General features: G+C 42.1%; 2 protein-coding genes across 16 annotated transcripts in view; one reads left to right on the top strand and one right to left on the bottom strand.

Annotated features, from left to right (window-relative positions):
* LOC126236536 (uncharacterized) overlaps positions 1 to 19,399 on the bottom strand; it is a 302,827-nt gene that overhangs the window by 86,799 nt on the left and 196,629 nt on the right. The window lies entirely within an intron of this gene.
* Positions 1 to 19,399, top strand: part of LOC126236547 (uncharacterized) — a 342,194-nt gene that overhangs the window by 143,142 nt on the left and 179,653 nt on the right. For 6 of the 13 annotated variants that reach the window (XR_007544940.1, XR_007544941.1, XM_049945951.1 and 3 more), the window contains exon 2: positions 1,229 to 1,456. The exons of 4 other annotated variants lie outside the window; for them this stretch is intronic. Coding sequence is in view for 6 of the 9 variants with exons in the window: in XM_049945951.1 (XP_049801908.1) it covers positions 1,229 to 1,456 (228 nt within the window). In the remaining 3 variants the exon portion in view is untranslated. Of the gene's footprint in view, positions 1 to 1,228; positions 1,457 to 4,413; positions 4,843 to 19,399 lie in introns of all 13 variants that reach the window. 3 more of the 13 variants (XR_007544939.1, XM_049945954.1, XM_049945953.1) reach the window with 3 other exon arrangements.

The following is a 19,399-nucleotide window of genomic DNA, read 5'->3' as shown; positions in this document are numbered from 1 at the left end:
TGCTGGTAGCCCCGTGGTTCATCTGGGGCGTCTTTCCCTCAACTGTACCATGCCTGTTCATCCGTACACATCTCCGCAGCTGTCTCTCACTTCTGTCATCTATGGTCAATGTTGCCCCACTGGTCATGCTGTCAGTTTTCGATAGTGCAGTTTTACCATGCACACTTCACTTTAAGCAGGGTGACACTTGAACAGTTTACAAACTGAGGCGTGCATCCACTCTTTGCCTGGAAATCAATAACCATACCCTTTTGGACGTCAGATAAATAGCTTCGTTTCCGCATTATGACAACTATTGCACTGTCCCCCGCGGCTCCCTGATGATCTTTACATAGCCTCCAGCGTTAATACTGAGCCCTACCGTCATTGAGTGGTTATCTCGCGTTGATGTCGAACAAAGGCGGTGTTCACATTCCTGTGACGGAACCGTGTATGTACTAGTGTCTTGGACTAAACGTAGATAGTGAAATGACTCTGATGTCTCCCATCGTACAATTTTCGGAACATCACAAGAAGTTATGTGAGACGCTCCATGCAAGGCTGTCACTTCTTCACCTCTAAATTTAGTTTGAATGTAACAGAAAAACAAACAAATACTAATGGTACCTATTAATCTTCTCTATCACGTGATTTTCAGAGGACGGAACAGGGACAATATTTTAATAGGTTACGTTCATTATCTTGATGAGGAGCAAAAGACTTTACAGAGCCGTCCACTTGGAGATATGTGTGCTTTTCAGTGAAACCCCAGCTACATGATCGTAACGAGGAAGGCTTCCAGCTTCTGCAATACCTTTTCATTCTTTACTACTAAGGGTAGAGCGGGCTGTCTGATGTCAAAACCAATGAAGAACCTAACTTTATCAGCCAAATATCTGGCTAGCCTTCAGTGTGGCAGAGCCTTACTAAAAAGGCAAACCTTCCCAAATATAAGTGAGGAAAGAACTAATATTGTCATTTTAATTATGAGATAATAACAATCCAACAAGAACTTGAAAGACTACTGTCATTGTATATTGGAACACGAAATTAATTACGAGAACTTGTAAGATATGAACATAGCGGGCATGTCGCTGTTGATTCGTTCTTTTTTATTTTCAGGGACCAGTGGACTGTTCAAGTAAAACATATATAACATACCGTAGTGTTGCAGTGCTAAGTGGGAGAGTTGCATTAAAATCCATTAGACGAAATAGCCATCTGTAACAATGTTCACTGACTTTTACAGCACTGGTAGCAGTGGCGGAGGTCTACGGACAACCAGAAGAGTCGACCACCGCCAACATCGGGAATGAGACTCTAAGCACCGGCAATATCACGGCTGAGAGTAGTTTTCTGGGGAGGTCGTCCTACACGGAAGATGACGATGATACCATTTGTGTCGCAGCAGACAACAAGTTCTACTTGTATGCTAATTCGGTGAAGCTGTATTATTGCTACAACCAACTACCGAAAGGTAAGTTACTTCAAACAGAACTGTTTTCTGTTCAAAATTGACAAGATAAAACCAGTTTGTTCAGCATAAAAATTCGCGAATGGTCCCACAGCGAAAGTGAAAATATGAGTGAAATCAAATCCTTCAAGGAACTGTGGCTACCCTTGCCTCACCGAAATTACGAAATTGCAAGTCTTCATGATTCTCCACCAAAACCATTCAGAGAAATTTGCTGCGCATATTTAGTCCACCTTTTATAGCAATTTTCTTGCCCCTTAAAACTGCTGCATGTTTTTCACTACACACCCTTGAATTCTTTTAGGAGGATTATGTCGTGTATCGCGACATGAAGTACGCAATGGGCCATAGTTTCAACATTTTACGAAAAGATATTTTAACAGGCGACGGAAGTTGCCACAAGTGCCGCGTTCCGTAGCGTGTGGTTAATTTTCACAGTGAATGTGTTGGCAGTGAAGTACACACACCTATTCTAAGCTTAACACTATAAACCGATAGGCAACGTACACTTTTCTTCATACCCTGTAGAAGGCCGACAACTGGATTAGTGTGTGTAAACAGTACCCGTCATACGCTTAGGAACAAGTAGAAATAATCTTGCAAGTTCAAAGAAGTTAAAAATTTAACGACTCGTTGACATAGAGACGAAGAATTAGGTGAAGTGGGCAATGATAAGTGAACGTACTGGACTACATCTTATCGGAAACATCATGTTGGCATTAAATTAGGGCACAGACTCATTCATTGTCTTAGTGAGACATCTACAATGTAATATCGGACCGAAATATATGCTACTTATAGGCGATGACACACTGTACTAGCAATCAACCGTATAACCATTGCAAAAAATTTCCCAAATATCGGGCATTTATATGGTAAATAGCAGCATGCCACACATTTTAATTAGTAGTCAGTGAAGGTTGAAAAAAGAACCTGATAAATCACGTTACTTAGGCCAGACCAAAATATCGCGAAAAAAGAAGATGTGGGGTTGTCGTATTACTGGTTAAGATTTCCACTGCGTTAGAAGTTGTGCCTGCACGCGTGTTGGTTAGTACAAGAGTACATGAAAGATAAATAATGAATATTTAGATGAAAATGTCTAGAAAAAAAAAGCGGCAAATTCTACATGTATAGTAAGTTTGTTACTATACAACCACGACATTATTTAGTTTGGCTTTTCGTGGCCACTGCTGTATGGAGGCTGATACATTGCAGTCATCAAGAACAGTGGTTAAGGAAAACGCACCATCTATCGAAGCTTTCAGAAGAGCTGTGCTTATACTGTGAAATTGCTCATCGTGTCCTAGCAAAATATCACGATTAAAACTCACGATGAGCCGACCGAAATGCTCCAGCCCCAGGCGCTATAATATTGCGGACGATTAATAAACAGAAGGTGGCCTCGCATCTCACACAAAGCTGAAGCCCGTAACTTCACAGGGATCGTGCAGTGTAACATGGGTGCAATTCAAAGAGAATAATTCTTCAAACTCTAAGAAAATGTGAATCTTCTAGAGTTGGGGAAAACTGAAGGTTTCACCACTAGAAACGTTTGGTGTCTCTCAAAACAAATAACATTTCGGTGATCTTGCGCTCTCCAAACTTGGCATTCTGAGTGATGGAGAAAGGTACCTAATTCATTCAGTGTTTCTACAGGGTGATTGCGTCGTTTAGCATCCGCAGTTCTGACTTTGACGATAGCTTCTGACAGTACGGCGAAATTGTAAATTCTTTGTGATTGCGTTTATCTGTTGTCTATTCAAGTCTAATAATTGAATTTATGTCAGCGATGAGTCTCTATCTGTGTCCTTTGATGTTGGTGACTATTAAGTATCACGAAGTCAGCAATCAACTATCCCGTTATCTGTCTAAACGGTAAAGATGATTTTACTTCAGTCCCACTTCTGAATAATAATTCCAACCGTAAAACTTTTAAACTTCAGATCGTCTTTAAAATAACCTAGCAGCGCTTAACATGCGTACTACTATTGCAAGAGTACAAGAGAGAAAAGAAGTTAACATCTCCATTGCCGAGTTACATTGTAGTCACCGCAATCTTACAGCTCGATGGGGCTACAACTCTCTTCTAGGAAAAATGTTGTCTTTGGTCAATTTATGGTCTGGTGTTTAACCTTAGTAAGTAATAATTTCTTCAATCCTTTCTGGTTCGTATCATATGGTATTCTTTCATTCAGTCCTTTCTTTATGATAAGCATTAGTATTTACATAACACTGTTGTTAATTAAACTGTCAAGAGTGTAAATTTTGTTGTCAGTAGCTGTCATCACTGTCAAGATGACTGATTTCTCTATTTCTTTTTGCAACAAAAGGGTGTTCGTTATGGGTTGGGCGAACGTTTGGACGGCGGAATACCGTTCCTGACCTGTACACGAAGGACAGAGTAAACGCATTTCATCCCGTCACGTTGGATCGTTCTACTATTAAGATGGTCTCACGTACGACAAAGTTTTACGGTTACTGGGGACCGGCGGTGCTGACCATTCATTAAACACAAAATCAGAGATCGCCAGATCAGTTCCCAGCAAACGAAACCGAGGACCCTCAAGTTATCGTCATTTACCTCGTCACAGGATACATGTGTTGCTCACTGAATGCTTCGCACGCCAGGAGCATTACCCTCCTAGAGGAACGTGGTTCTAGTGACATCCTTCAACTTTCGAAATAAGCTATAAGTCAGGTTTATTCGCGTCGCCAATCTTCCAACGGTCTGCTATAGTACCAGTGAAGAATAGGAACCCTGTAACATAGCACACCGTGTGATCCCACATTATCTCTGATACACGACCGTAACATAATCTTGTCACAATGCTGATAGTGAAATTCGTGCTATGTAAAAAAGGTGAAGACTTACCGTTGTCTTATCACTAGTAAAATTAAACTGCTATGTTATTTTTGTACCTCCTATCTTTACTAAAGCGCATTTCTCTTAATTGCAGTTTACGTGGTGAAACCAAAGAGTCAATGCAAACCATACCTGTCAGATTGTCCCAGGAACTAGGAGTATTGCAAATCAGTTGGCTCAGATTGAATCGTCTGCGACGGAGTGGAGAATAGATAGCTGGACTGCTGACTGAAGACATCTGCTGTTTCCAGAGGAGCCAAGAAACTGGAAGAGTGTCAGAACTTGACCCTTATACTTAAAAATAACCGGTTGAATCTACACATCCTATTGTGTGTCAGTTTCTGATTACTTCACGACATGCAGTAAATAACATTACTGTAAGCATTAGTATTAAAAACATTGCGTTTGTATCCTTTTTATGTTTCTGTTGTTTCTATAACAGTTGTATTCCGACGCAATAAAAGTGTAGTTTCATGACGTCAACTGTTATATTAAACGGTAGAAGATATTTCTCTACCTACAGGTTCACGTAAATACTGACAAACTACGGCTTGTTATTAATAACATCAAACGCATTTCATCCGTCATCCACGCTGACCTCCTATATTCCCAATGTCCACTTCCAACCTTAACACACTGCCTGCCACGAGGACACCGACGGCCACAGCAAAGACTCACGACTGACGCCACGGCTGGGCCTTACCTGGCCTGGGAAATAAGTGAAAAATTTGTAATCCAGAAGAAATAGTGTCATATCTCACGGTTCTATATAAATTTATTGCAAGCTATTTGAAACATCGCGCCAAGATGCGAGTTCGCATTATCGAAGTAATAAAAGTGACCACGTACCGTCTCATTTACTAGATCTTGCCGATTGAAGCGTAAGTAAAGGTGCGTGCCGAAAAGTAATGCCTCCGAATTTTTATATGTGAAAACTTATAAAGCTTTTTAAATAAAATAAACTTAATTAACACTCTACATCCTCATTCTTCCTGTCACTATGTTTATCCAAACAAGAGAACAGTTTCTTGATACCCTCTCTGAAGAATGTTTGACTTTGTTGAAGGGGCCATAACATTACTTCTACTTGCTCCGCTTCATCACTATCAAAGTGAAACCCTCTAAAAGTTTTCATCGAGTTTTGGAAAAAGATGACGGGCGGATGGGGAATAGTCGGGGTGTATGGACGATGATCTGTTACCTCGTATATGTCGGGTTGTTACATATGTCGCATGTACATGCTGTGTCGTTGTCATGATCAAGGAAAGGTAGCTCCATCTGTGCAAGAACTCTTCGATTCGTCTTTTCAGTTTCTTGAAGGATTACAACAGGCAGTATCTCGAGCTCTGTTACAGTTACGTAACACACGGCCATGTCACACGCTACAGTACGTAGCCCTCGATCGGCAGGGGGTAGCAATTGCGTTATGGAATCGTGAAGGTCTACCGAGTAATATGCACGACGCGTATTAGGGTAACCTGCATTGTAAACACAATGAAAAACTCGGAGGCATACATCCCGTCTTATCAATACTTTCTTTCATTTTTTCTTGGGTAACATCAGATATCAAAAAAAAAAGTATGGTGCAAAACGAATGCTACTAAATTGTGTTACACCAATAAACAGAAAGATAAATCGAGACAGGTAAGAAAATCGTTATCAGTTAGATTAAGGAAACCATACATTAATCATAAATTTATTCTGCTCAGTACTAAAATTAAATATAAATCCGAAATGGCCGCAAAACAAATAATTAGCTTGATAGGAGTAGACAACAGTGCACACGATTGAGAAAAAATGCCGCACGTCACGGTAGACATTTGATTCCTCATCCCAGTTCAAGACAAAAGTGTATCTACCTAACCTTAGTCCAACTCGCTGGTTAACAGAAATGCTTTTCAGAAAATGAGGCTCTGGTCATGCTGTTACTGCATGCAGCGGGGCTAAGAACAAGTAGCACTAATTCTGGGCTGAGGTGGAGCTCTCCCATTAGCTCGGTGAGACGAGAAAATGCCATGGGAATCGGAGACTCAGATGTTCAAGTTGAATTTGCTCCAAACATTCTTTTTCAGTTAAAGCATCAAACAGTATCCAGTTGAAACCTCCAATTGTGGTATGTTATCTTTTTCTATCTGTCTTTATTTAAACATTAAGACATAACAAAAACTTCTTACATATAAAACGTCTGTTTTACTCTGTCCATGAGATAATTAAAAACAGTTAAAAATAATAGTGCACACAATAACATCGTCGGTATCCAATGAGGTACAAAAGACGCAATATGTAGAGGACATTAAATTGCACATTACGTTACACATTATAACTCCATTCTAGACATCCATCGTGCAAGCTTATCTTCACAGTTCCGGTACGCAGACACACGAACAAATTTCACTTTCGGAAAGGCGTTCAACTACCTTGCATTTGCAAATTTCGCAACTAACTGCATCATACGTTGCTGGAACCTACACAACACGTCTGCATAAACTTTTGTCCACTTTCCCTCCCTCCTCCACTCACACACCAAATTAGGCTCCAGTGGATTAATGTCGGGAGATTGTAGAGTCGAGAACATCGAAAATCCATGATTGATCCATTTCCTTGGAGATTCTTCTATTCCAATGTGTTGCACTGTACCATCGTTCCGATACCTAAAGTGTTACTGAATACCTAGAGAAACTTTTCAAACGCATCATGTAATGTATTCCAAAGGAACGAACGATGTAAGGGCATATGCAAATTGTCCAGTAATAGGTAAGGGGTCAAAAGCACTTCTTTCGTGATTCTAGCCTGTAGATTAATGTTGCCATGTATTGGGTGGTATTTTCTGAATTCTTCTAAATTTCTCGCACCTATGGCTGGAAGGTAATAGTTACTAACCGAATGTCACATCATATTACTTCGCGGGTGACGTTGATATATAGCAAACGATGCGGGGACGCAGGTTTACGACGCCGCACATAGGAGTGAAGGCAAGGCACGGCGGGCACTGTATACAAGTGTGATGAAATCAGGGCAGCACAGGGAACGGACATGTTGTGAATAACCGATACATTGCAGATAGAAGTGCAGCTAATGAATTGTATGTAGTGACCGAAGAGGGTTGAGGGAACCTGACGCTGTAACTATTAAAGAGTGCTCCACTTGTTTCCTCCAGAGGAAATACGTCTGCGGTGTAGCTTGAAGGCGAGTGAATAACGATTGTTTAAATTGCACGCCAACCTCGACGACATGCTGGTGATGAATCTCGGCGGCTGAACCGAACCGCTGTAACTACTACCAAGCTCTGCTGTACGGACGCGCTATAGCTGTGGCGGGGCGGGCTGATGCTGCACCGTCGCGAGCAGCGAGATTGCCGCTAACTTCCGTTCTCTGGATGACATTGTCTTGGGGACTGCAGGCTGCTATTGGCTGGGGCGGGTCGGAGGCACCAACTAGCGACCCCCCGGGTGAAGAGCAGTCTGCGGTCACTCACGAATAAGCCCTGGCTGCTAAGGCTAACTACAACAAAGGCTGAAAGATGTTTTCCCTTCGGCGCTGTATGTGGGGTCCACAAGTTGCGTTTGAGGGAGTCGCCACCCACGTCCCAGGCTACCTATGCAGCCAAAACCCGCTGCGACCCCTTCGCTGTGACGTGAGTAGGAGCGCTACGTCTGCAACGCAGGGTGGCCGGACGACGATGCAGCAGGTTCCATCACTGGTATTGGTGCTGATCCACGCATGGACGCCGCGTGGCGCCATCACTGGGATCGGTGGATGGTCTGCTGTTTAACATCGATGCAGTCAAGTCAACGAAACAGTTGCCGGTTTTTCTCTGCACGCTTGGGCGTAAGTCGCCCCTCTCTGCCAAACAATACCTCCCTGCCGTTCCGACTTCCTGCAACCCTTGAGCGCTACATGGCGGTTGTGAAATGTCACGTTTACAGGTGACATGCAGGTTGTGTTTCAATCAATAATGATTGATGTGAGTTGAAAATAGCTTCACGAGTGAAGGTAGTTTCGTCAGTGTATGCCACGTTAGTTTTAAAATGTTCGCTATCTTTACTTGGTCCAGAATACAGTCACATAGCTATACTCTTCCATTTCGGTCTGTCGGTCGATGGTGCTGAATTAGCTTGCTATGATACAGAAACAGATCATTGTACATCACTTCAAAAACTAGTTTTTCATATATCTCGAACTGCTTTTGGTGATGTAATAGAATGGTTTAAAGAATTGCGTTATCTGTTTGTGTATTAGGTTTTATCCTTGGGCGACTTCTGTGCATTACTTGTATACGAAGTTTACCCGTTTCCCAGAAGACTGTGCTTCAGGTGAGGAAAACCATTCTCATCAAGATGGCGTCTTCTGTGGTAGTGTGTAGCATAAGCACGAGCAACAGCAGCCCATTGATCGGAAACACTCAGAATCCAAAACATATTAAGATATTTATATTTTGTCCGTTTCATCGGGAAGCTGCCGTATATAATCTTGACAGGAGTGGCCATGGTTGCCCACTATGCCGTCAGTAGACTCATACACTCAGGTTAATGGATCCAACTCTCACGCCATATGTCACGATGCTTTATAGGCCATTGTCCCGTGTTGAAATGATTCCCAACATACAAACGGCAAGAGCTAGGGATCGTGAATCCAAAAAATGAAAAAGAAACCTGACGGGGATTTGAACAACGGCTGCATGAGGATGTAGGTTTGATGTCTCATCGGACCACTCAGTGACCTGCAAGACCTGGCACGGTTATGTGGGATGACACACAGTCCTCTTTACATTCCTATGCCCTACACGATGTGACAGTTCATATCTCCTCGCTTTCACCCAATATGTGTTTCCTAAACGCACCTCATCTTAATTTGAGAGATAAATTTTTGATTCGGCTCTAGTTAAAAATTCGCATGCTGGCATTTATTCATCACCCTGTATATTGATTAAGGAAGTTAGCCGACAAGAGTATGTATTAACAATTACTGAAATTACAAACGGCTACAAAACAAGAGTGTTGCTCAGTGGTAGTTCTTGTTGTTTACGTTATGATTGGAAGGAGCTCTCCAAGCCTCTTTATGTCTCAGAAGGTGTGGTTTTAACTGATCCCTTTATCTAGTCAGGTTCAGCCCACAATTTTCTTTTCCCCGAAATTCTGTTCAGTGCCTTCTTATTAATTACATGATGTAGCAATCTAATCTTTAACATTATTCTGTTGCACCTCATTTTAAAGGTTTCTGTTAACTGCTTGTCTAAACTGTTTATTGTCCATGTTTCACTTCCATACACGACTACAGTCCCAACAAATATTTTAAGGTAATATGTCCTACTCTTTAGTTTATATTCGATGTTAACATATTTCTCTCCTTCGAAGACACCTTTCTTGCCATTGCCAGTTTATATTTTACATCCACTCTAACTCGGCCACCATAGATATCTGCGTTCCCTTTCGCCTGTTTCATTCCCTGCAATTTCTCTATCTTCTCCATTCGTCAAACGAATGCAGTATCAGACTGAGTGTATCGCGGCGCATACAATCTTCAAAAAAACTTACAGCAATACAGGCGGGAGATACCGTTGACAACCTCTAATATATCTGCAGAAGCACACCTTGCCACTTTCAAGACAAAACTGCAACAAGTAAGTGCGATGGAAACCAATTTAATAGTTCGGCTTTCACTGAAAGTCCATAAAGATAACACACACACTGTCAGCACTAGCGGCAGCACAAAAATGGCCGTCGTCATGTGACCGAACCCGCCGATTCCACGTGTGACCCATTCGTAGCATTAAATAGTTCTCGTACGAAATCGAACGGTATCGTACTGTCTTTACGAAACGTATTTGGAAAAAAAAAACGGTTAACTACGTACGTCATTTCTTATGTCTTTCTTTGTACTAATTTTGTTTAAATGATTACATTTTCAGTGTACATAATAACGTTAGTTGTATGCTGCTGAGTGAAAGTCCTGCGCCAGCCGTCCGGACGAAAGCGGAAGTCCTTTGTAAGCGGGCAGCGGCCACCCCTCCTCTGACGCTTAGCGGACTCTGGGACACTGGCATAAAAAATCTTAACGGTGTCTCCACGGCCGCGTTCCACTACTTTTCTCAAGTCAAAATACAGCCATTCAGTCACCCCTGCTCACGTATACTTTACAGTGAAAATTGTTACTGCAAATATTGTTAATAAACTTTCTACGTTCAAGGAAATCTGTGACTGGTGTAACCTAATGGACTTTACACTGCAAGACGATCATTTAACGTGGGCTCCTACCCAAAGCACAATGTGGATAAAGGGGCTCCATGCGCAAATTCGGTGGAGCACACAGGATTGTACAATGTTTAACCTACCAGCTGTCAGATCCATCCACACCGCAGTAGCACACCACAGCAGTCTCGAAACCTTACCTTAATTAGGCCCACTGTAAGAAAAACTATTCCTAAAACTTTATTTTCGTTGGCCAGGTCTGATGGAGCAGTTTTGAAATCATTAAGCGTTTTTTTTTTTACTTAGTTTTAGTGTTGACAGTGCGTTTCAACGGCTGTTATTCTTTTTTTTTTACGTGAATTTACTTCGAAACTAAAAGGTAGTAAACTAAAATTGGCCAAGTGGCAGCCATCCTTACTTTTGAATAACTTGTTACATTAATCATGAATTAGTAAGCAAAGCAAATTTAAATTTGTAGCAAAATTAATGTTATTCAATAGACTGTAGTTTATTGCTTTGAATAAAGCGACCAAATTTACAGATGGTGTTAAAAACCAAAGCAAATACTTAGATTGAAGAATGGCACAAATGGCTCTGAGCACTAGGGGACTTAACATCTGAGGTCATCAGTCCCCTATAACTTAGAACTACTTAAACCTAACTAACCTAAGGACATCACCCATGCCCGAGGCAGAATTAGAACTTGCGACTGTAGCGGCCGCTCGGTTCCGGACTAGAGCGCGAAAAACCGCTTGTCCACCACGGCCGGCCTTAGATTGAAAGTCTGTCTCTCTCTACTATGAAGCAGTTCGTAATGATAACGAATTTACTTATTGTACCTTTTATTCAATTATTAAACAAACAAGCAATTTAACTTTCAAACCGTCATTACACAACAAACATGACGAGGAAACAGGACTGGTGATGACTTGGAGCATAAATTTTCGAAGAATAACCTGCCTGATAAAGATTTGTCGAAAGTTGAAATTTCTGTACTAGAGAAAGGAGGCAATTTTGCTGTGACGCCCCAAAACGTACCCACAGAGGATATTGTAGCAAATATTGAGGCAGGTATCCGTCAGCTTCCACAGAAGTCTGCTGACGAAATTAGGATGGAAACGGCTAGAATTTTACGTACATGCAAGCCACCCAACAGTAATTTCTCGCGGACACAAAGGAATGCGCTGATGGATATAAATGCAGATAAAAACATTATTGTTCTTAATGCAGATTCAGGGGATGCAACCCTCATTCAGGACAGTGCGGACTATCATGGATAAATCAAGAAATTTCAGAGGATCCGTCTATCAAGATTTTGATGCAACCCTCATTCAGGACAGTGCGGACTATCATGGATAAATCAAGAAATTTCAGAGGATCCGTCTATCAAGATTTTGATGTTGTTGTTGTGGTCTTCAGTCCTGAGACTGGTTTGATGCAGCTCTCCACGCCAGTCTATCCTGTGCAAGCCTCTTCATCTCCCACTACCTACCGCAACCTACATCCTTCTGAATCTGCTTAGTGTATTAATCTCTTGGTATCCCTCTATGATTTTTACCCTCCACGCTGCCCTCCAGTACCAAATTGGTGATCCCTTGAGGCCTCAGAACATGTCCTACCAACCGATCCCTTCTTCTAGTCAAGTTGTGCCACAGACGTCGATCCTCCCCAATCCTATTCAATACTTCCTCATTAGTTATGTTATCTACCCATCTAATCTTCAGCATTCTTCTGTAGCACCACATTTCTAAAGCTTCTATTCTCTTCTTGTCCAAACTTTTTATCGTCCATGTTTCAAGATTTTAAGAATGACTAATCGACCGGTGTAAGCGTCTTCATTCGCCTCCGAGGATAAGAAGGTGCTTTGTAAAACAGAAGCGTACCAACCTAGACTTTATGGCTTACCCAAATTGCATAAACCCGAGATTCCGTTGAGGCCAATTGTCAGCGCTACAGGCGGACCAACACGTGATTTAGCTAGGCACCTTGCCTAATTGCTGCAACCTTATATTGGTAGGACAGATAGTCATATTAAAAATTCAGCTGGTCACGTAAAATCCTCTGTACTTCCCCGCATCCTATTCTGTACATTGATTAACATATTAATCACGAAAGTGGTTACAGTCATTAAAATTTTTTCATTGAATGGCAATAACATTTTCCTTATCGTTAATTAACAATTGGGAATGAAGTAATTATTTTATGTGAAAGAGCTTTGCATACAAACATAACACTTTTACACATATATTTGCTGACTCCTTCTACGTCTTTCTGTAACACTTAATATCGATCTTTCAACATACCAGTACCCTAAAGCAACGTCAAAAAGTATTTAAAAAATTATTTAATTTTTAACGGTGGCATCACATATGCCCCACATTTCGTTAAATCTTCCTGAAGGGATGAGCTTAACGGAATGTTTTTTTGGTAAAACTCTATTCCTCTATGAACAAAATTTTTGTTATACCTTCCAGCAAGGTAACACCTTACCAAAAAACAAAAATCTAGATAAAATCAATAATTACATAAACTACTATTCCATCTCCTCCTCTTATCTTTGAATATTCGGTCCACATTTCGTTAAATTACACATTACTCTTTAGTTGCTTTTATTCATATTATAGATTTATCTATATTACTCTTATAAGATTAGCCCAAAACATTAACACATACAGTATACCAAATGCACAGTTAAATAACAAAATTCTCCTGAAAACAGAGAAAGTCTGTACGTCACACAAAAGGAAACAATAGAGATAAGGGCAATGCGCCCTAGAGCGTCCCTTGCTCATTTCGTTGCTTACGTTTGTGGAGCTATTAGTGCGCCCTTTGTCACTCTCAACCACTTTCATTTCCCCGGTGAGTCCTTGCTCACCCCGTTTTCACCATCACTTGTATTTCAAGGCTTTCTAGAAGCACAGGCCTTCCTACCTATATTTACATTTCGGTTTCCCTGTAACTTAGAAAACTATGTTACAATCTCATCTATATATATTTATACATTATTATCAATGTCATGCTTTAACAAGTACTATATTATTATTTTACTTTACTCATTTAGGTTTCTTCAGACAGCGTTTAAGTCTGATTATTGTCGGTTGAACCCTTGGTTCATATTTCTTTAGAATATTTCTAATCCCAAAACCCGTTTTTGACACTGGGTATTCAAAATATTACGCATTGGTATGCGGTATGTTTACTATTCGGTATGGCCCATTATAAACAAATTTAAATTTGTATGTTTCGTGATCAGTTTCGCTTGACTTCTCGTAAGCTTTCACGAGAACGAAGTCACCAACGACAGGTTTTGGAAGTTTCTATTTTTCGTCATGCCGACGAATCCTGCTCTCAGCTTGCTTAGCCATTTTGTTTCTCAATGCGTCTTTCTTTTCATCCACAGTCATTTCCTTGCCATGTGGGGACGCTAATAATTTTCCTACCAAACTCTTGGTATTTCTTTTGCTGTAGATTATCCTCTGGAGTACATCCTGTACTCTCTTGTTACAGCGAGTTCATGATTTGTTCAAAATCTGAAATGTATTTCCCTCATGCTCGGTGATTCTAATGGCAGTACGTTCTACATAATCCTCCAAATTTCGTGCATATACCATTCCGCCGGGTTACTGGACGGATGATATGCGGCTATATGCACCATATATACCTACTTACACTCCATACCTTCTTTCCATAATTTTGAACAAATCTGAGCGCCGTTATATGGCAACAGACAGTTCGGCTTTCCTAACTTTGGGAAATAATACAAAATCATTAAATTGTATACAGCTCTTTCCGTCGCTTTTCTCAGTGGGTACAATTTCATAAATTTCGAGAAAAGTTCGACCACCACATATACGCAAAATTTCCTGTGGTTTTTGGCAACAGGCCGAAAATATCCACCGCGGCTATATCCAACACATCGTTGGGTTTAATAGTCTGCAATGGACCCCTGTTTATGACATTTGTCACCTTCACCTTCTGACATAAATCACACGACTTTATCCTCATTGACACCTTTCTAATTAAATTATTAAATGTCAAGCACTCCAACATCTTTTCCGAGCACTTTTTTGCTCCACAATGGCCATTCGCGAAATGAAAATAATCAGTAACCTGTTCAATTAACTTACGTGTTTGCTGCCGGGTGTCGTCGTCGACCACCGCCGATATTTTGACAGGAGCACATCATGCCATTCTCAAGACACAAATCCAAGGAGGAAGCAATGTGCAAGGAAATTTTATACCTCGGTTCACAGAGGAGAAACAAGGAAGTTACCACACACAGAACAAGTGTGAACACAACCAAAGATAACCAACATCAGAAATATCGTTTGTGACTATTAATCAACAGGTGTGGTAGCACTAATTCTGTCCCTCTGTTTTTTGATAAGAGACAGAGCCGGATTCCAAGTAGCATTTAAACAAAATCCACCATCTCTGCTTATAAGGTTGTTTCATAGTTTTATTTCAACAGCTTCCTTAATAACACTATCCCAATAGCTGGACGTGCAAGCCAGAATCTTGGTGTTGTTGATTCCATAGGGTGACAGGTGTCAAGGCAATGTTCTGCAATAGCGGATTTGCTCGGCTGTTGTAAGGGTGTGTGACGCTTATGTTCAATACACCGGTCTTCCATAGTCCTGATTGTCTGACCAATATATGATATCCCACAACTGCAAGGAATACGATAGACACCAGCCTTACGCAAACCAAGATCATCTTTTACGGACGCCAACAGGGCCTTAATCTTAGAAGGTGGTCGAAAAACACATTTCACATCATATTTCGACAAAATACGGCCAGTCCTGTTGGAAATGCTTCTTGCGTAAGGCAAAAAGGCCGTAGACTAAGGTGGCACTTCGTTGCTATCGTCACTCACCCGTTGCACAGAAGGCTTATAGCGCAACGCACGTTTGATCTGCCTCGCACTATAGCCACTCTGACGAAAGGTGACTTCGAGATGTGATAGCTCAACTTCCAAACTTTCAGGGTCTGAGATAACGTGGGCCCTGTGAACCAAGGTACGAAGTACTCATTGACCCTGAGCTGGATGGTGACAACACCGATAATCTATGACCAACTCAGTTCCCTGGAAACGATTCTGTTCCAAAGAGTGGCACCATCATGCGGAAACCATAGCTGTCGCTGAGCACCAAGAGAAACTTTTCAAACGCATCATGGAATTTGTTGCAAAGGAACTAACAATGCAAAGGCACATGCAAATTGTCTAGCAATAGGTAATTCTCCCACGATTCTAGCCTGTGGATTTATGTTGCTGCGTCATGAACACAAGCCATGTGCAATGGTTAAAACAGGGTAGCTCAGGGAACTGACGGGCTTTGAAGATCCGATACATTGCAGATAGAGGAGCGCCTAAAAACCTGTGTGTAGAGGCCGAAGAGGGCTGAGGGAAGTTGACGTTGTAATATTGAAACATCACCCTACTAGCCCGCTCCAGAGGAAATACGTCAGAGGTGTAGGAAAAACGGTCACAGGTTCGAATCCTGCGCGGGCATGGATGTGTGTGATGTCCTTAGGCTAGTTAGATTTAAGTCGTTTTAAGTTCTAGGGGATTGATGACCTCAGAAGTTAAGTCCCATAGTGCTCAGAGCCATTTTTTGTAGGTAAAAGACATATAAATAAGCGAGACCGGAGGCGAAAATGGGAAGCCGTCGTGTCTCTATTATGTCCATGTTTAGAACGCCAGAGAAGATTTAAGTTGGAGGCCAACCTGGACGACCTTTGGGTGATGGATTTCGCCGGCAAACCGGCCCGCTGCAAGGACACGCAACAAGTGTGGCCGGGTGGGCCACACCCCGGAGATGCACCGGCGCAACATCGTCCAGCCGATGGCAAGTTGCCATTCGCAGAGGCAAGGCGGAGGCGCCAACTAGCGACATCCCGGTTGCAGAGTAGTCTGCGCTCACTTACCAAGACGTGTTGGCTGCTAAAGCTAACTACAACAATGGCGGCCAGCTGTTTCCTTACGGTGCTGTTCGTGGGGTCCACAAATTGCGCTTGAGGGAGCAGCCAAACACGTCATAGGATACCTCTGCAGCCAACACAGGCGGCGGCCCCTTAGCCGTGGCTTGAGTTGGAGTGCTACGTCTACAACGCTGTGTGACTGGACCCCCATGCAGCAGGTTTCACCATTAGCATTGGTGGGTGATCCATGCACTCACTCCACGAGGCGCCACCACTGGGACCACAGGAAGGCCTGCTGTGTACCTTCGATTCAATAAAGTCAGTGAAACTCTTGTCGGTGTTTCTTTGCATGCTTCAGCGTTAGTCACCCCTCTCCTCCGAACCATACCTCTCGGATCGTTCGGACATATTACAGCCCCTGAGTGCGGAAGGCGGGAGGTAAGAAAATGTCTAGTTCACAGGTGATATGTGGGTTGTTTTCCAATCAATAATGATTGTTGTCAGTAGAAAGTAACTTCACGATAGAAGATGGATCACTCAGCCCATCCAAGGTTATCTTCCATATAGTGTGAAATACACTCTCAAACCTATACTCGTCCATTTCGGTCTTCTAGCCACTGGTGCTGAATTGGCGTGCTATGATACAGAAACAGACCTTTGTGCATCACAAAACAGTATGTTTTATACTTGGACAACAGGTGTGCATTACTTGTGAACGAAAATTACCCATATAGCAGAAACCTGTGCTTCAGTTGACGAAAATCATTCTCTTTAAAAACTTCCTGGCAGATTAAAACTGTGTGCCTGATCGAGACTCGAACTTGGGACCTTTGCCTTTCACAGGCAAGTGCTCTACCCAAGCACGAGTCATGCCCCACACGGCACACGGTTTTAATCTGCCGGGAAGTTTCATATCAGCACACACTCCGCTGCTAAGCGAAAATCTCATTCTGTAAATACCCTCCAGGCTGTGGCTAAGCCATGTCTCCGCAATATCCTTTCTTTCAGGAGTGCTAGTTCTGGAAGATTCACAGGAAAGCTTCTGTAAAGTTTGGAAGGTAGGAGACGAGGAAATGGCAGAAGTAAACCTGCAAGGATGGGTGCTTGGGTAGAGCACTCCCCCGTGCAAGGCAAAGGTCCAGAGTTTGAGTCTCGGCCAGCACCTGGTTTAAACTGCCACGAAGTTTCATATCAGAGGACACTCCGCTGCAGAATGAAAATCTCATTCTGGTATTCTCTTTAAGATGACGACTGTGAGGGCACAGTGTAGCACATAAACGAGCAACAGCAGCAGCTTCCTGATCGGAAATACTCAGCATCAAAAAGGTATTGAGATATTCTTCGTTTGTGCACCCCCTCGGGAAGCTGCCCTACATAAACTTGACAGTAGCGTCTATGGTTGTCCCCTATGCGGTTTGAAGACTCATTAATTCAGTTTAACGGATCCCACTCAAATGTCATAGGTCACTGTCATCTTATGGGCCACTGTCCTGTGTTGAAATTATGCCCCGCTTATAAAGGACGAGACCTAGCGAACGGGCATGCAATAATGAAAAAGAAATCTGACGAGGATTTGAACAATGGCTCAATGGTGGGTGTAGGTTTGATGTTTCAGCAGACCACTCCGTGACCTACTTCGCCTGTCACGGTTATTGGAGTGATACTCAGTGCTCTTTACATTCCGATGACCTATACGATGTGACAGTGACGACAGCTCCTCGTTTTCACACATGTGTCTCCTAAATGCGGCCGATCTTATTTTGATAGATAAATTTTTCATTGGAATCTGGTTAAAGATACGCTTGCTAACATCCTTCTTAATCCTGTATAGTGATTATCGAAGTTAAACGTCAGTAGCATGTAATAAATGGTTCAAATGGCTCTGAGCACTATGGGACTCAACTGCTGAGGTCATTAGTCCCCTAGAACTTAGAACTAGTTAAACCTAACCAACCTAAGGACACCACACACATCCATGCCCGAGGCAGGATTCGAACCTGCGACCGTAGCGGTCTCGGGGTTCTAGACTGCAGCGCCAGAACCGCGCGGCCACTTCGGCCGGCAGCATGTAATACCAGTGATTGTAAATTGCAAATGGGTACAAAGAATGACAGTTGCTCAGTGTGAGTAGTTGTTGTTGAGGTTCAGTCTGAAGAAACGCTCCGAGCCACTCAAACCTGTGTCAGCCTCTTCACGTGAGAATAGCTGCTGCTACTTACATCATTCCGAAACTGCTTAATATACTCATCTATACATCACCCTCTACAACTTTTACCCTTACCCCCCACCCGAACAACACACACTACTACCTCCCTCCAATATACAGGGTGGTCATTTGATCGCGACCGGGCCAAATATCTAACGAAATATGCGTCATCGAAAGAAATACAAAGAACGAAGCTTCTGTAGCTTGAAGGGAGAAACCAGATGGCGCTATGGTTGGCCCGCTAGATGGCGCTGCCATCGGTCAAACGGATATCAACTGCGTTTTTTAAAACAGAAACCTTCATTTTTATTACATATTCGTGTAGCACGTAATGAAATATGAATGTTTTAGTACTTGTGAACTTGTGAGGAGTTAGTTGTTTGCACCAAAGAATACCTGTAGATAATATTCTGTTGACATAAAAAAATTCACTTTGTTAAGAAATAGCACCTTGGATTGAAAATGGATACACGGGAAGTGGTCAGATTAATAACTCACATGGGGATCCTATAAATATTGCTTAATCATCAAAACAAGTTACAAAAATTATCAAATGCAGCGTAGTTTGCGTGATTCTGTATTTTAGAGTTAGTAGTTTCCAATACATTTATTAAAGGGCGATGGTCAGTGACAAATATAGTCCCGTGTCATCTACTAAACACAAAATATTCCTCAGTTCATAAATAATTATAGTTCACTATAGAGTTCTACATATCAGAATTCACATAATAATGAGTAGCTGTGATAATTTAAAGATAATTACT

This window comes from Schistocerca nitens, chromosome 2, assembly GCF_023898315.1.
Source record: "Schistocerca nitens isolate TAMUIC-IGC-003100 chromosome 2, iqSchNite1.1, whole genome shotgun sequence".
NCBI lineage: Eukaryota > Metazoa > Arthropoda > Insecta > Orthoptera > Acrididae > Schistocerca > Schistocerca nitens.
Note: the sequence above shows the minus strand (reverse complement) of the source record. Positions and strands in the feature narration are given on the sequence as shown.